The 19,247-nt window shown below is 38.8% G+C and overlaps 1 protein-coding gene across 5 annotated transcripts in view; it reads left to right on the top strand.

The window, feature by feature from the left end:
• Cdh12 (cadherin 12) overlaps positions 1 to 19,247 on the top strand; it is a 949,967-nt gene that overhangs the window by 829,611 nt on the left and 101,109 nt on the right. For all 5 annotated transcript variants that reach the window (XM_063258014.1, XM_063258013.1, XM_063258016.1 and 2 more), the window contains one exon: positions 14,035 to 14,154. In XM_063258014.1, the coding sequence (XP_063114084.1) occupies positions 14,035 to 14,154 (120 nt within the window). The remainder of the gene's footprint in view (positions 1 to 14,034; positions 14,155 to 19,247) is intronic.

The raw sequence follows: 19,247 nt of genomic DNA, 5'->3' as shown, positions 1-19,247 counted from the left end.
CTATTTCTATTCATCTTATTGGTTGGTCTGTGATGGATCTCCAGTAGGGCAGGTTTGATCTTCAGTCGAGGGCTTTGTTGCCCGTGTCAGTCTCTCCGGTATCCACAGTGGTTCTCGTCCCGGTTCCTGTGGGAAAACACAAACCGCGCCTCGGTTCCAGCTGACCACTGGATCCGGGCCCATCCATTGTCCTGTCAGGACATCTTTCCACTTCACCCACCCTTTATGGTTGGGGGAAGGGTTGCAGTGCTCCACAGCTGGGGAGCGATTATCATTATTTAAATTTAAAAAATTGTGTGTGAATAGTGCCATGGATAATCGTGCCTTTGGGGCCAGGCCTTGGCCTACTCCCCCTTTTTGTTTTTGTAAAATTTCTTTGAGGCTTCTATGAGCCCTCTCAATGATTCCTTGACCTTGGGGATTGTATGGGATACCATGTTTTAATTGAACCTCCATCATTTTGCAGAACTCATTGAAGGCTTTGCCTATATAGGCTGGTCCATTATCAGTTTTTAATATTTTTGGTTTGCCCCATGCAGCCCAAGCTGCCAGGCAATGATTGATCACATTAGACACTTTTTCACCTGTTTCTGCTGTTGCGAATATGACGTGAGAACAGGTGTCTGTGGAAACATGAACATATTTAAGAGTCCCAAACTCCTGTATATGTGTGATGTCCATCTGCCAAACATCACCAGGGATCAAACCTCGAGGGTTTACTCCCATCGGTATGGCAGGTTTGTATGTGGCACAGGAGTCACATAGTCGCACGATATCTCGTGCATCTGCTCTAGAAACATGGAAATGGTTTGCTAGTGTCCTGGCATTAACATGAAATTTATCATGGAAGGCACGGGCTCGCTCGATTGGTGTTAGTAAGGTAAAAATCCATAACGGGCGAGTGGCAGTGTCAGCAGCCGCATTCCCCTGTGCCATGGGCCCCGGCAGGGATGTATGTGCTCTTATGTGGGTGGTGAAGACCTTATGGTGTCTGTTCTGAAGCAATGTCTGGATAGACAGGAACAGTCCAGCCACTGTGGAAGTGGATCTAATTAAACTGGCAGTCTCAAGCACTTGCATAGCATTGACCACATACCTAGAATCGGAGACAATGTTAATGGCTTCTGAGAACCGTTCAAGAATCATTTTAACGATCTGCAGTTCTACCACCTGAGGCTGATCTGGTTTAAATTGTATGGTAACCGGGGGCTTGCCTAGGATCACATAGGCGCCTATCCCCGTCTTGGAGCCATCTGTGTATATTGTAGTTGCTAGGACTAATGGCTCAGAGGCAGTAACCTTTGGAAAAATTATAGGGTGCTGAGTGACAAATGACAAGATAGGGTCTTTAGGGTATTGATTGTTTATATCCCCATGGAAAACACATCTCAGAATGGCCCAGGTATCTATGCAGGCAGCCAGGGTCTTGATCTGGCTGGCGGTATAGGGTACTCGGATGGCTTGTGGTCCTGAGCCAAAATGTTGGACAGCTCTATCATGCGCTTCAAGGGCCAATGAAGCGACTGCCTCCGGGTAATGCTCTATGACTTTTGCAGGTGAGACCTTAGGGTGTATCCACAGTAGTGGTCCTTTCTGCCAAATCACCGCTGTAGGCTGTAGACTAGTCTGTAGCAAACAGACATCAAAGGGTCGCCCTGGTTCAATTCTGTGTAAGGTAGCCCCACATAAGGCTTTTTCCACTCTCTGTAAGGCAGCTCTTGCCTCAGGAGTGAGCCTCCTGTGGGAGGCTATATCTGGGTCTCCCTTCAGAAGGTCGAACAGGGGTTTGAGATCTGAATTTGGTATATGTAAATATGGCCTAATCCAATTAATGTCTCCCAATAGCTTTTGCATGTCATTTAGGGTCCTAACGCCATCCATCCTAATGGTGACCTTCTGCGGAGAGACTAGCATAGGGGAGATTCTCGCGCCTAAGTAGGTCACCATTTCTCCTCCCTGAATCTTGTCGGGGGCAACATGCAGATTAGCTTGTCTCAGGGCCTCGACCAACTGGCTGAGCATATTATTTAGCATGTCTGGGTCCCTGCCGCTGAGCAAAAGGTCGTCCATGTAATGCATACATCTTATCTTGGGAAAGGATTTTCGTAGGGGGGCCAGTAGGGAATCAAGGTAAATCTGACACATAGTGGGACTGTTGGCCATACCTTGGGCAACGTTACCCACTCGTATCTGAGATCAGGGCTTTCTTGGTTAATGGTGGGCAAAGTAAAGGCGAACCTATGAGTGTCCTCTGGGTGCAGGGGAATTGAGAAGAAACAGTCTCTAAGGTCTATAACATAAACTGGCCAGGACTGAGGGATGGCTGAGAGAGCTGTCAGCCCCCTCTGGACCGCCCCCAGGGGCTGCATCTGCGCGTTGACCGCCCTTAGATCATGGAGCAGCCTCCACTTGCCAGACTTTTTCTTAATTATAAAAATGGGGGTGTTCCATGGGGAGGTTGACGGCTTAATATGTCCTAATCTAAGTTGTGTACTGACTATTTCTGACAAGGCTAATAGCTTCTCCTTAGGCAGGGCCACTGAGGTACCCAAACCAGATCATTTGATTTCCAGGTGATTTTGATCGAAGTGGGTAGGAGAGCTTCTTCAGCGGCCCCTAAGAAAAACCCAATCCTTGCCTACCTTTTTTGTTTTCTACTGGTATTGGGGATGTCCGACCCTGCAGGGCATTGCCCAAGCCTTTGCCGGGGGTATATCCCTGGTTCCTGAGTATATCCTTAGCCTGGGGGGAGCAGTTTGACGTAAGCGTGACATCCATCTGAGTGAGGATGTCCCTTCCCCATAGAGACACTGGCAACTGCAACACAAATGGTTGGAAATGGCCCTGATGACCCTCCTCATCGCACCAGAGCAGGGTTGAAGCACTAACCTGAGGAGCTGACACCATCCCCAGGCCCTGCAGCGTGTTATCTGCAGTGTTGGTGGGCCAGTTGGAAGGCCAATCCTTTCTGGAGATAATGGAACGGTCAGCTCCTGTGTCTAGGAGCCCTGTTATATTCTTGCCATTGACCTTAAGTGAGAGCATGGGCCTTTTACCAAGTGTCATATGGAGTCCCTCAAAGACTTCCCCTGAGGAACCGAAACCTTGACTTTCTCTAATTTTCTGCTTTGAGGGAAATCTCTTGTGGAGACTGGGGAGCAGCAAGAGCTGCGCTATCTTGTCTCCTTTATTGATTACCATAGTACCCACAAGAGATTGAACCATAATTTTAATATGTCCTGTGTAGTCTGAGTCTATGACCCCTGGGACTACTGTGAGACCCCGAAGGGCCGTGGAGGATCTCCCGATCACCAGACCCACGGAATTTTCGGGTAACGGTCCCTTAAAGGTGGTTTAAACCACTTGAACACCCATATCAGGCACTAATATAAGTCCTGAGGCGACACTGAGGTCCACACCTGCTGACCCAGGGGTGGCCCTTGTTGAAGGCTGCCACCCTGAGCTGTCCTGTCTCTGGGGCGGGGGCCCGCCTGTGAAGGGGGCCCCCTCTGGCCGTTTTTTGGCTCTCTAGCATCTTGTCCACAAATACGGTTGCCCTGAGCATCAAAGACCGACCTACACTCCTCAGCTTTGTGTGATCCCTTTTTGCATCGCCCACAAACATATGGTTCTTCATTCCTAGGGCGAGGCCTAGCATCTGCATTGTTTGGGCAATGACGTTTAATGTGTCCTGGCCCCCCGCAGGCAAAACACCCTTTAGCCTTACATTCCCCTTCTAACCCGCGAGGTCCCCTCTGCTGTACAGCCGCGGCCAGGAGAGCAGCCACTCCCAAGTTGGAGAGCGGCCCCCCTATCTCTCTGCATATCCTAATCCAGGCGTTGAGGTCCTTGTTCTTATGAGGAGCTATCGCTGCCTTGCACTCCTTTGTACATTGCTCAAAAATCAGCTGTCTTACCAGCGGTTGAGCCACTCCCGGATCAGGAAAAAGGAGGCTGTTCCGGCACCACTTACCTGTTTCCAGGCGCGGAGCCCTATGGCATTGATTTGTTCATAGACAGCGCCGGGGAACTGGGTCTGGTCATCAGCGTGCCGACCTTCTCCCATAAGCATTTCTTTGTTCCACCCCCGGTTTCCCCGATTGGCGTTTCTCTCAGCCTGCTCTGCAGAGAACTCTGCGTACCAGGCTCGCCAATCCAGGTAACTGCCCGAGGGCAGACACGCCTTTGCCAGCTGAATCCAGTCCGCGGGGGTGAGGGGCCCAGAAGACAGATTCTCCAGCATGGCAATGGTGTAAGGCGCAGTCGGCCCAAAGGTTGTAACTGCATTTTTAAGTTCTCTAATCTGCTTTATCTCAAAAGGCTCCCATACATTGCGTCCCTGGCCCATAGCTACTTGTACAGGAAATATCCCGTAGGGGCCACTATCTATCCCAGGTGGATGTACCTCATGAGACAAGCGTCCCCCCTGCCAAAGCCGCCTGTAAAAATACCGACCCGCCGGCGGCGGAGCATAAGACAGCGGCCTTGATTGGGCAGAAAATGGGGGCCCGTGCATCACTTCCTGTTCTGGCGAAAGGGGAGAGAGCTCCCAGGCGGCCGCCTCGTGGCGAGGAATCGCCTCCGGAAACGGCCCCCAAGGTGGGGCGGAAGGCTTCGCCTCCCTCTCGTGCCGGGGAGCGCTCAGGAGCTCTCTACTCCTCCGCAGACCAGGTTGAGCAGAGCGCAATTCGCGGCGTGACGCTGGAAAAGAACCCTGCGACTCCTTATTGAGCGATTTAGGCTCCTGACAGCTGGTCTCTTTGGCCTCCTTGCCATTCAACTTTCCCTCGTCCTCGGAGTCAGACGACTCCGAGGCTAGAGCCCCGTCCTCCTCCTTAGCATCCTTGTTCCCCTTGACGGACCCCTCTCGGGAGCTCCCTGACTGGGCCTGCTCAGATACCCTGCGTACTTTTGTAAGCTCTTGAGAGCTTTCTCCACAACCACCCTCGCTCTTAGTGTTGCTACCTAACATGTTTCCCATCTTTTAATATGTTACTCACCGCGTGAGGCCCAAGGAATCCGCCACTTACGCGTGAGCCTGAGGGGAGTCTAAAAGCCCTGTAGGTGCGCGCCACCCAGAGCCCAGGCTTATCCCCAACTCACCTGTCTCGCAGCTCTGTACTGGAGCGTTGTCCACTTCCACGTCTCGGGGGTGATCAGTCCCCGTACGGGCCACCAAATGTCGATGTCCGCTCCCGGCCGGCAGGAAGGACACATGACAAAGTCTGGTAGTGGACAACCTTTTCTTTTTATTTTCCTTCTCCGTACAGCCTGCCCTGGGTTCTCCCAGCTGAAGCCTCCTCTGGTCCGCTCCCCGCGGCTCCTTTTGTGCTTCAGTCTGCCCCAAAGCCTCTACCGGTCCGCTCTCCGCGGCTCCTTTTGGGCTTTTACTTCTGGGCTTCTACCTGGCTTCTTCTTCCGCCCAGGGGTGGCACCGGTATATATACGGGTACAGTGTCCAATCATGTTAAAGTAAGCAAGGCAAGCTGATTGGCTAACATCATCAGTTGCCAGGCAGACTATATTGTTGAGCGGGTTGTTTACGCGGTAAGCAGGAAACTAACATATTCGATGGGAGGGGTAATCTACCTCAGGCTTTGCTCTTTACCACAGGCCGCACGTCCGCCGCGCAAGGCGAGCTATCACAGACGCGGCTCCCAACAGTGTCTCTTAGGTTCTGGTTTACTGTACTGGCATAGTTATTTGATTCCAGGAATTGTTTAATTTCTTTTGTGATTGTCTTGACTTCTTTTGTGACATGTTGGGTATTGAAAAGTGTGCTATTAATTTCTCCAGTATTCATATTTTTGTGTGCCTTTTCGCCCTGTGATTGATTTCTAGTTTCAATGCGTAATAATTTAATAGTAAACATGAAGTAATTCTGCTTCTTTTGTACTTGTTTGAACATGATTTGTAGATTAGAATCTGATATGTCTTGTAGAAAGTTCAATGTGCTTCTGAGGACAAATGTGATTCTGTAGCAGGGTGAAACACACTATAAATAATCCATTCGTTCAAAGGTCTGGTTAAACCCTGATATTTCATTTATTTTGGCTTAGTTCATCTGTCTCATTGGGAAAGTTGAGTGTTAACTGAGTCAGTCACCCATTCTGATCATGTTGGTGATGACTGATTTTTTATGGCTATTAGTATTTGTTTTATGAAATTGGAAGTATTGGATGCATATATAGTTACAAGTGCTATCTCTTCCTGTTGGATTATTCCCTTAAGAACTATGAAGTGGTTTGCTATCTCTTCGGATTAGTTTTAGTTTGAAGCTTAATTTTTCTGAAATCAAAATGTCTACCACTTTTTATTTATGCTGTCCAGGTGCATGAAATATTGTTTTCCATTCTTTCCATTTCTGATCTATGAATATCACAGTGGAGTTTCTTAAAGGAAACTGAAAGTCAGATTCCGTTTTTTGGATCGTCTGTCAATCTGAGCCATAGTTGGGACACTGAGGATATTAACACTGACAGAAACTAATGTAAAGTGTTGATTTATTCTTGATTTTAGCTTTCTAACTCCTTATTTTTCTCTTTTATTTAGCTACTTGCATTTTATTTTCATTTCATCTGCATGTTTGACTTTTTGAGAGTCATGTCTCTGTGTATGATATTCTTAATTATTTTCTGGAGTACTGGTTTTATATTATATATCTTTTAAATTGTTCTTCTTGCCTGAAATGTAATATTTTTTTCCATTTCTTTGAAAGAAAAAGGTTTCATAGGACATGCTAATCTGAGATTGAAGTTGTTTGTTTCTAGGGCTTGAAATATATGGCTGCAGTGATTTAGAAAGGCATGGTAGTCACACAAAAATAGACCTGTGGGTCAATGGAACAGAATAGAGCATACAGAAATAACCCCAGAAGCATTCAGCAATTTGATCTTTGACAAAGGGACAAAAATTGTATTTTGGAGGACGGACAGCCTGTTTAGCAAAGTTGCTGGGAAAACTGGCTAACAAAGGCAGAAGTTAGAATCTGGGCCCACATCTCCTGGCACATACTAAAGTAAAATAGAAATCAGTCAAATATTTAAATATTAAATGAGAAACACTTAACCTACTGGAAGATAAATAGGTATGACTCTTGAAGTCATAGGTTCAAGGCAGCGCTATTCTGAAAAGGACATTATTTGCACAAGAAATAGTAAGAACAAATAAATAGGATTATATAAATTTAAAAGCATCTAAACAAAAAAGGAAACAGCAAACAAAATAAAGAGACTGCCTAAAAACCCCAAAATATTTGCTAGCTATGTTGCACACAGAGGCTTTATAGGTAAACTGCAAACATGACTATAAAAAAGGGAAACTAGAAAATGAGGGGGGAGATTGGTAGGGAGGACAAGGGAAATAAAAAGAATAAAAAGGTGTTAAATAGCATTAGCTACTGCCTAACATGGATCTAACCACATAGACTGAAAGATGTAATAATAATAATAATAATGCAAAAAAGCAAACAGAAGAAAAAGAAAAAATAAAGGAGAAAGACAAAAAATCTAAGCAGGTCCTTTTTTCTACCATTCTTTCTCTCTCATTTGTGATCCCCAGCAGCTCTGATTTCTCTGAGATTCCCATCAACACTATAAAGACATCTTGCTTAGGTGCGTTTTGTAGGTACTCCTGATTGCACGAAGTAAGCTTTCTTTATCACACCGCGCTGTAGCAGGGAGTAGAATAAAGGCTACCAGAGATTCAGAGGGTGGAAATTAGGGAGTCCTTGGTCCAAAGATTTAAAAAATATAGGAAAAATGTATTCAAGGGATGTATCGTGCATCATGGAGAAAATAGTTAGCAGCAATGTACAGATGGGGTTACATCCCAATAACCTGCCACAGAAAGGGCATTCAGTAATGTATTTATTATAGCTAACCTATCAAAATTGTAGCTCAGCATAGCCTAACTTACATATGCTCAAAACTAACTTTAGCTGACAGTTGTACAAAATCAATGCAAATCTTGTTTTATGATGGAATGCTGAATGTGTTACTTGTTGAATGCCTGCACCTGACAGAGTGCATTGGTGGTTTACTCTCGTGATTGTACTGTGGCTGACAGCAGGTGTAGATCACCATTGTGGCACAGTACCCTACTCTGTGTCACCTGCTCAGTTAAAGGTTAGGATTCAAAACCTGAGATATGGCTCCTGAATACTTCCAAAGGTTTTCACGTCGTCATTATGTCAAAAATCTTTTAGTTGCATTGTCATTAACTCAAGGATTTTCTTTATTTTAAATCATGATGCACACAATAGACATATACAACTTTTATTTGTTAATTAAACAAGTAAACCAGAGTAAAATTGCAAATATCACCTCATTTGATTCAGGACTCTATAAATGAAGGGCTCAAATATCTTTTTCTTAATAGTTATAGAAGTTCGTCAATTAAAATCTGTTTCTCCTCTATTTCCTTCTATGTAGCATATTATATTAAGCCTTTCGTCTTGCACTTTTGATCATATTATTTGTGTAACAATCAACATACCTGTCACTTGATGGGAAGTATGAGAATATTTGTAAAATAAATAACTCATTCAATCTATGAAAAATGCCCACAATTTTGAAAATGTCACTAGAAACTGTTAATTAACTGAATTTCTTCCTATGCATTGCCTGATCCTATCAACTATTATTTTTCCATAGTGAAATGAAAAATTCAAAGAGTACGGTTTTATTAGTGTTTTCAACATAAATTGAAAATCTTTAAACTAAATAAACCCATTACAAACTGGACTTAAACTGATAAAAATGATATCATGAAGAGGAGAAAAGACAGCTGATATTTGTCTCATTCTACATGTACACAGAGAAAAGATCACAGAAACAGAGACAGAGAATCATCATTTGGGAAGCAGAAAGAGTTTTCATCAGAAACCAATAATTCCCACTCTTTTATTTTATACTTAATGCCTCCAAAATTGCAGGAGCACAAAATTCTGTCACATTATCCAGCCTACTGTATCCTGAGCTAATATGATAATCAAATCGGTTCACAGATGAACTCTAATTCATAGTCATTTAGAAGTTAGTGAATATTTGCATAGGTCTCCACCAAGCAGGCTCTGCCTGACACGTTTTCTTTGTTCATCACGGTTCTGTGCTTTCAGTGATCATCTCTCCCTTGTTCTTATTTTCTATATATTTTACTCTCTTTTGAGCGCCAGTTTAAATTTAAAATTGAGCTATTACTCTCAGGCTAACTTTTAGTATTGACATTAACTGTTACTGAAAAATGACATAGTTGATTTGCTGATGATCAGAACAGTGTTAAAGGAAACTTGAAGTGATTAGGTCCTCTGCTATAATTTCTGCACTCCATGTCAAGTGGTGCATAAAGCGGTGCTTTCTCTGAGGTAGTCTCTCTCTCTCTCTCTTTCTCTCTCTCTCTCTCTCTCTCTCTCTCTCTCTCTCTCTCTCTCTCTCTCTCTTTCTCTACTCCTGGGGCTGAATTTCCTTCCTTGGCTTTAAGTGATAAGAGAATAAATTCCAGGCTGATTGCTGCATACAGTACTAGGAACATGCAGTCTCTGTGCAAGTTATTGAATGTTGTGTTATTTTCACGATGCACATCATATGTGACTCTCTCCATAGCTTTCACGTCCATCTCTTGGGTATTTAGTGTTTAGTAGTGTCAGGAGCCTCAAGGTGCAACCATTTTCATATAATTGGCTCAACTTTATCATCTTCATATCAGAGTAGTATTGTATGATATACAATACCATATCTTCTTTATCCATTCATCTACCGATGGGCATGTGGACTGATGTCAATAATTAGCTATTACACATTGTGCTGCTCTACACATGGTTGTGCATATAGGACTGCAGCATGAGGCTTTTAATTGTTTTGGGAAAATATGAAGAAGGAGAATAAAAGCACACAGATGTTTAAATATTGCATTGTTTCTCTGATGTGGGAAGCAGAAAATGTGAGTAAGGACCAAAATGTATACTAGAAATCAGGAAATGGGGAGGAAGTATTCAAATGAGAAGGGGAACAAGGGAGGAGAGTGGGGGAAAGAAAAAAGAGAAAAAACGCAATAAAACAAATAATGGAAACAAAGCTTTGGTAAATAAGGAAGGGGAGAGAAATTAAAGGGAAGGTAGAGGATTGAAGAAAGAAATATCAAGATATATTTTGCACAGGAACAAACTCTCTAGGGTGCATGCAATCATCATATAAATCTAAAATATATCAACACAATTAATAATGAAAAAAGAAACAGTGTCAAGAGCTGTTGTGGAAGGGAGGTTTATATCCTGCAGACCATACACAGAGGCTTCCTGATTAGAGGAACATGAAATTTCTCTTAATTGCTTGTATTTGGTGAACGCTATAGAGCAGTTGGAAAAACAAGATGATAGGAAGGTGCTTAATGGTGCCCTTGAAGACACTTATTAAAACAAGCTAAGTATTCTGGGAGAATTCATACTGAACTATGCTCCCTGGATGAAAAAGGACTGGGCTTTCTGAGTTTGAATCAATAGTTATTTTTAATAACTAGATCAACTACAGAAATATATCTCAGTGTGATTTTTGCTCTTCTGTGAACATTTTGACTGGGAAAGAACAATAAATATCTGTTATTTTTATCTATAATGTTTAAATGGGAAAGGGAATTAAGAAAAGAGAGGGAAAAGGAAGGAAAAGAGAAAAATGATGAGAAAAGGAAGAAAAATTGAAACAAAGCATTTGTAAATATGGAAAGAAAGAGGAGTTGAAGGGAGGCTGATGGAATGGAGGAAAATTAAGATATATTAGGAACAGGTATAAATTTCCTATAACCTATGTCATCTTTATGTGCACTAAAATGTACCAAGAAACTTAATTAATAAAAAATTCTCAATTCATTTCTTTAAAGATGAAAACCTCAAACAAAAATAATATATTATCAAGTTTGGAAGAAATAATTTTTTTCTTATGCAAAGTTGAGGTTTATTTTCAAATTTAAAACAAAGTTGTAAAAAAAAGATATTATTGGCTTCTAATTACATTCCTCATGTGCTTTTCATCTAGTGTCAGGTTGGGAAGCATTTATGAAATTTGTTACGCTATATTTCTCTTACTTAAGTATTTTAATTCCCTAAATATGTTATGTTTTATTATGCTAAATATAATACTTTACTTTTCAAATTCACCAGCTCTCTTGAACAATTCATTGTTTTTCAACTGCTTACTTATATCTAAAATTGAGTACAATTAAATTATTGGACTTTGTCCACCTGACACATGCATTGTAAATGGAAATGCAGCGAAACTGGTAAAAAGTCTGAGGTACAAATCCCTATTGAGATTTATTGTCAATAAAATTTGTATTTCTACAGTAGTAAGTAAAAGGAAGAGTTAATAAATCTTTAAGACGGGTACACCATGCTTCAGAGAAAGAAACATTTGCCAAATTATGATTAATGATAGGGCAAATATTGACGTTGATGTGCATGCTGGTGATGATGATAGATTCGATTAACTATCACATTTGGCTTTTTATTAATATATTCTTACTTACCTTCTAGAAGTTCCCTGTGCTGGGGAAAGCTTCTTTCATTTTTTTTTTTTTTCATCTGTTCATACAGCTAGAATTCATCGAAGTACTGTTAACAAAAGTATTTGACAATGAAAGTATACAGAAGACTATAGTTTCTGGCTATTGTCATCAGGGCAATGCTTTATTACAAAAAATAATAAAGGAAAGCTAAAAGCGTGACTCCTTCTGGCCTCAATATCTAAATTGGTAGTTTCTTAAGAAGAGGCAATGAATAGATGACTGCACAGGAAGGGCAATACTGCTTTCTGCAAACAGAAGGCTTAAGTTATTAGAAGGCCTCCACTTCAGTTTCTTTTCTTTTCTCTGGGACAAAACCCTTAAGACCCTCAAGTTAAAGGAGGAAAGGATTCTTTTAGGTCACAGTTTATTGAGGGTTTAGTTCACACTCAGTGGGGCTCCCAGGCAGGGCAGCAGTGCAGAGAGGCATCCTTGAGGAGAAAAATGCACCCCCTGGGAGGCAGGAGGCAGCAGAGCCACAGCACTGGACCAACTTCCTTTTCATTCCATTAAGGCTGTTAGCCAAATGGTGGTCACCATCCACACCCAGGATGGGTCATCTCATTATTCCAGACCAGAACTAAACTGAAGAAATCTGGGAGCTAATTTATTTATCACATACTTTTAGTACAGATATACACATACTAGACACCCTTGGAAATCCCCACCTATGATGACATAAGGTTTTGGGAGGAATCTATATACAAGCCATGAAAACTTCCAAGGGATAGAATTGTGGAACACTAAAACTTGTGAAAGAGGGCTGTGTGAGATACTCTGAGATACTCCCATTCCTTTGTGTTCAGTAAAGATTTTTAAGTAACAGGAATGAATTTTATTTGTTACAAATAATATCTTCAATAGGGGGGGTACCAGGGATCGAACTCACAACCTCACACCTGCCAGGCAGGCACTTATGCCACTGGACTAAATCCCCAGCCCCTGATAGCTTCAATTTTTGTATGTCTCAATTATAGTTAGTAAATTGAACAGAACATTAGAAAGGGGGTACTTAAAATTTATTGGAGACTTATTTATACATTTTTATGAAAATATAAAGAAAGATACAAGAGTAACTTTTGACTTCCTTTAGTTCGTGTATATTCTAGAGTTTTAAAACAGGAGAAAAACTACAATAATTTAGCTCATCAATAGGGGTTTCCTATCTCTATGAACTCTCAAGTCAATTTAGTCCTGAGACCAACAGATGTTATGTAGATCTTTGAAATTGCAATTTTTTATTATTTCTCAATGTCTTAAATATTTTTTTCTAATTAAAAGATTCCCGATGCTAACATGTAGTTGTTGATCTGCAAATTTCTTTGGCGAATAACTCAATGACACTCATAGCTCACTAAGCCATTTTAAACCTTTTAGCTTGTCTATTGATATTTGAATCATGAAATTAAAGAATCTATAGTAAGTAGGTGAGCTAATGGAAGTGGTTTCCATGTTTTTGGTACACACATCGATAGCGTTATTGTGATGACTTTCAGCTCAATGATCTAGCTACTAGACATGAATATAGCTATCATGATTGACATTTAAAATATGTAGTAACATATATGATTGCAGTTATTTAAACAGCATTATTTTAATTGATAAAATATAAAAACTGCATGTTTTAGTGGTCATTATTTTATATACATGCGTATGTTACATAATTTTTAAATTAAACACACTTGTATCCTCAAGCAATTATCATGTCTTTGTGGCGAAAACTTTGAACATGTTTTCTTTTAGTTTTTCACACACAGAGCCCAATGTTATTTTCTACACCCAGAGAATAGTCAATAGAGTGTCAGAAATTCTCATTCCTATGTAACCCTAACTCAGAACCCATTCATCAAAAAACCTCTCTCTACCAGCCTTCCTGTAGTGTTCCTCACTTCTGTCAAACAAAATGGCACCCTTGTATGGAGTCTGCTTTTTCAGATTCCAAGAATGAGATTATGCTTGATCTTGTCTTTCATCAGCTAGTGGACACTTGGAATTTTTCTACTTCTTGACTTTTTTAAAATAGTATTGAAATGAACATGGCAGTGCCAAGGTCTTTTTCCCATGTTAAAATACGAATATCTTATTCTTAGGATATGTACTCAATACTGGAAATACCAATTCCTATGGAAGTTCTAATTTTTTCCGTAAGAGCTGCAGCAAATTATAGTCCTACAACCAGTGTGCCTCCTACAACCAGTGTGCCGGAGTGTTTTCCATATCTTCTGTAGTCCTAATTAAAATCAGTTTTGTGTGTCTGTCTGTAATATCCATTCTTATTAGAATGACATGATACTTCATAATAGTTTGGATTTTTTTAATCATTGCTCAGCACTGTGGCTAGCATTATCCTCTGTGACATAATAGAATCCTTCGATCCCTGAGAAATTTCACATTTCAGTGAAAAATGGAGTCCACCAGATAATGGATATGACCTTGACATCTGTAAAGAAAAAGTGCTAGAGTGTATTATCTTCTTCGCAGGTGCCTATGTGCTGCAGGTCAAGGCCACGGATGCTGATGACCCGACCTATGGAAACAGCGCCAGAGTCGTTTACAGCATCCTTCAGGGACAGCCTTATTTCTCTATCGATCCCAAGACAGGTAAATTTTTTATTAGAGACAGCATTATCATTGCTCCTTCAAATATTTAAGCTTTAATTAAATCTTGGCATGGGAAATTGCCTCTTCTAATACAGCAATAAAGATTCAGTGAGCCGCACATTAAGCAAATAAGATAGCATCTTACCTGCTGGCTGCAGAACTATTTCCTTTGATTGAGCTTTGTGTAAACATAAATCTTTTCCCATTATATTTGTGGAGTCCAAACTTTCAACTAGGGGTTCTCTGTTTGCCTTATTTTAAATTTTCAGCATACTGTTAGTGAGGGGAAGGAGAGACTAGAGAGATTTGAAACATCGAGATCAATGGTGTTCTTAGCCAATGTCTTAAAGCAAATTTCACTTCTAAATAAAAAAGTAAATAGATTTCAGGTTTTAAAGCCAAGTATAATTTGGACAGCATAGAAAGCACAGGAAGTGGTGCATGTAAAAGATTTTTTAAAAGTAATTTGAGATAGTGTCCTATTAAGCTGTCAGTTCGCCTCATACTTGTGATCTTTCTGCTTAAGCTTCCTAAGTAGCTTCAATTATAGGCAAGTGTGACCAGTCCTATAATTTATATTTGTAAATTAATCACTAAAGACTAAAGTCATGTTGAAGTTATATGTTGTGTACTGCACACAAACACATGGACTAACATTGCAAAATTTTCTATGTATGAAGAAGTAGGTTTATAATCTACTATATCTATGATATAGTGATAATTAACAATTAAGCATTTATTAATGTTGCATAGACCATACAGAATATTAATGATTGTCAATTAAAATAGAAATGCAGAACCTGCAAAATTTTCAATGACCTGAACACATTACCATCTCCTCTCCTCGTCTCTTATACTCCTCATCAAGTCAGCAGGACATCAAATCTGTGAGGAAGCAGGGAGATACTGCCAATATAATCTTTAAAAATGAGTAAAGTGTAATAAGGACACATGATTACTTCAAAAATATTCTAAGGAGTATAAGCTAGAGAATATCTCGAAGGGCTAAACTTCCTCTGGTTTGAAGGAGTGTTGGAAGTCAAAAGTCAAAGGACTAACTTATACCAGTGAATGTGTGATGGAGACATGGTATTTACAGGTTATTTTTCAGAACAAATAGCAATAAATAAAGAGTATGTATGGAAATATCAACTTCCAAATTTACCATCATGAGAAATCGACTAGATTTGGATGTGTGGGTACCAACACTTCTAGCTTCTTTCAGAGGACTAGTCCTCAGAGACAAAGTACTAGGAAAAAAATAGAGAAGATGGAGCATGAAGTGTATAAAGAAACAAGAATCTTTTGGAAATGTTTTGTTTTCTAAGCACTTGATTTTATTGTAGTGATACCCACTGTGTAATATTGATTCTCTTACTAATACTATTATTATTACAAAATAGAAAAGAGGATCTGAATTCAGGTCTTTCTGTGGGTTTGTGGAGATGAGTTCTACAGTCTGAGAGTTTATATATTCAGAATAAGAGTGACTAAGACAAGACTAAAGATTAAGTATTGCTAAAACCTTTGTGTGATATGAATGAAATCAATGTTAGGAGATCTTGGGATGGGGGAATGAGGAGAGGAAGAGGAAGTAAAAAGGATCAGGATGAGACGTGTATGTGCCACTTCTTCAAAATGAATACATCCATTAGGTATTGCAAAGACAAGCTAAGGTAAAAATTTAATGAAACTAAAGTGCGGTTTAAGCGTAAGGCCTAAATTAAGAATATAATTTCCATAGATTAATATCAATGGTATCAATTATGTGACTTAGAGCATATACTGACCGATTTCCTTGGCCGATAAAAAATTTAGATTAATTCTAATGGTTGGAAAAAGCATTGTTTTACATTAGAATATGTGTATGCATACTATGACTTAGTATTTTGTATTTATATAAATGATTCTTATTTAGAACTAAAGGTGAAACAATTCTAGCATAAACTGCCTAATAGATTTTTGAAGCATTGATTTTCACTGGAGACAGAAGTCTTGATACACACAGCGCCTCAGCCCACTAGACAGGAAAAGAGTGGATGATGAGACACTTCATTAAGAGCATGAAAACTAGTTCTCTGCTCAGAGAACCCATTAAGAAGACTTTTGTCAAATTTATCACCTTGCGGTAGATAAAAGTAAATCAAAAATCAAGGATGAGTGCAGTTTCTCAGAAATAGTCTCCATTTGTTCCAGCCATATAGCTTCCTTTTATGATTCCTTTTGCTGTTATTAAATAAAATGCATGAAAAGCCAATATTATCTGAAATTTTCCACATTTGAGCATAGAAAAGTTTAAAACAATTCTTCAAAGAACAGTCTCATTACAAATTCTGATGCCTAAATATTTAGGAAAACATAAATACAGCCATTTTCATTCATTTGAAATGAAACAATAAAAATGGACTTTTTTGCATTAATATTTCTGTTTCATAAATATTTCTACAATCTCTAAGCAAAATTATTCCTAAACATAGGAATGCAACATTAGTATGAATGAATATAATATATGAACTAATATAAGAAGTAATAGCTCCCTTAAAAATTGTCCTGTTTGGTAACTATCTGTTTAAACTAAAAAATTATACATTCCTAATACATTCATTTAAGTGCCTCAAATTATTACTAAGTGGTATTTTCTAAGTACCTATATAGTTAAATCTATAAAACATTAACAATTATACTAATTAAAATTCATATTTGTGAAGCATGTGATTATTACATTACCATTATTTCCTTTTATTATATAAATTACCATACATAATGTTTATTTTAAAAAAAGCATCTATAATTCATGAATCATGAAATGAGAGGAAAACTAATATGACATTTTGATAATATTTTTCAGTACATGAATCAGGGTGTATGTATCTTCATAACATTATTATAGATACATTCCAATCAGGAAAGCAAATATTGCTATAAGTAATTGATCCCTACGACTTAACTTATGATAAAAATTCTTTCAAAAGGTCTGTATTTTTTCATAAACTGTAACAAGGAACTAGTCTGACGTGGATAACTAACAATTAGCGCATTTTGTATTATATCATAAGATTTTTGTTCTTAATGCTATCAGTCTTCATGTAGAGATAATCTGCAAGCCTATGCATTAAAGGCAACACCTTCTCATGTTCTGAATGACATTTATTCTTTAAGGTTTCAAACTGGTTTGGGGTTATAAAGCCCCATAGTAAAAATTCAGCATGTACTGTACTAAATATTTAAGTCAGTTTTTATAGTCTTATGCAAAGGCTTATTATTTTTGGTGGCTTGAAATTTGTTTTTCATGAAATTAAAAACACCAATTTTGCAGAAATCCAGCATCTCAATTCATACTAGAAAACGATGTCCTTTTAATGTAAAGATAAAAGAGGATTTGCCTACAAAATGTTCCTTTAAATCCTATTATCTATTTTTTCCAGATAAATGCATTTCCAGGAAGGATTCAGTCAATGACTGATTATGGACATAGCAAGGGCAAGAAAATCAATAGATGCAAATAAACAATAAGTAACTATGTTAGGAAAATACACAATTACTGATGAAGATTAACGTGTATTTTACTATTATGTAATATTTTGCATCTATGTTGTAATAATTTATCAGAAATTCATTGCAGATAATGCATTCCTTTTGGTTTCACTATCACATTAAAGAGAATTCTGTTTGAGCTTCATATGTCCAATTTTAGAAATAATGGATGCACGACCTTGAAAGGAAACTACTTTGGGTTTATGCGATACACGTCTTTCAGAAGTCATAGAACTGTCATGCAGAAGACCAACTAGCTGTACTCCATGCTGCTCTAGAGGAAAAACACTATCATGATTGTGATAGAAGGAAGAAAACATGCTGGCCTCCCATGGGTATATATATATATATATATATATATATATATATATATATACACACACACACAGAGAGAGAGAGAGAGAGAGAGAGAGAGAGAGAGAGAGAGAGAGAGATGAAAGAGGATGTCACTTATCCATACAAGAAGCGCCCCACCACATTGGGAGCTTCACATTCCTGGAAGCGCTAACATAAACATACCATGATGCTCTTCTGAAATTGGTTATCAATTAGTTTGATCCTTGTTTGATGCACATTTATGCACTGAGAGGTGCATTACAACTTACATTCTAAAATGAATCATATCAATCCATAATTATATTTCCATGTATGAGGAGAACCCATCAAGGGTTCAGAAAATCACACTGCACTTTTTCAGACAAAGTTCCATGATCAATATTACAATGCAATATGAGGTATGAAAAAAAAAAGCGAGAAAGAAACTTCTTGAGAATAAAATCCCTGAGGGAAATACCTGTAAATGTATAAGGAACATTAAATATTTGGGAATTTGGATCATGTCTTTTCTTCTCTAAATGAGGTAAACTGATACTATTCACATCATCTAAATATAATAATAAATTTTAAAATGCAAATATTTCATCTATACAATGATGCACACAACATTATTATTAATATTACTGAAAAAATGTAGTAACTTAAAAAAAAAAAGAAACTATTCCACAGTTTAGGCTAATGCAAGTCTATAGTGAAATGACTATAATTAATTTCATATAAATTGACACAAAATCACCTTGTGTCTTCTTAACTGATTTTTAACATTACATAACTGAGTAATTAAAAAAGGAAAATATAGTATACCCACTATCATTAAAATTTTAGTTTTCTGTATTATCTTTCCTATCTTGCCACCTATTAACTTTCTTCAATAAACTTATGCACTAAGTACATTTTCTAATGCTTTTATGAAATCCTTATTCAAAAAGAAAGAGCAATTGTGAGATGACCAACACTGAAGCCTATGATCTACTAAGAGAGATCCCTTTCATGTTCAAAAAATACTAATCAAGACACAGCAACTATAACACCTATGCATAACATGGGATTTTGAATATCAATATGTGCAAAGAAGAGAATAATAAAGAAAGAGTATTAAATATTGGCTAGTGTATGTGTTCAGGTTCTTCAGAGGGACAAAGTTAGTAGAAAAAAACAAATACACAAATATGCAAGAAGATTTGTTCAATAGGTTTATACTTGACACAAGTGGAATAGTCCAC

The sequence above is a fragment of the Cavia porcellus genome, unplaced genomic scaffold (genome assembly GCF_034190915.1).
Source record: "Cavia porcellus strain 051 isolate PalLab524CR breed Dunkin Hartley unplaced genomic scaffold, mCavPor4.1 scaffold_11, whole genome shotgun sequence".
NCBI classification, from domain to species: domain Eukaryota; kingdom Metazoa; phylum Chordata; class Mammalia; order Rodentia; family Caviidae; genus Cavia; species Cavia porcellus.
The sequence above is the reverse complement of the archived record's forward strand: the minus strand, read 5'-3'. Positions and strand labels throughout refer to the sequence as shown.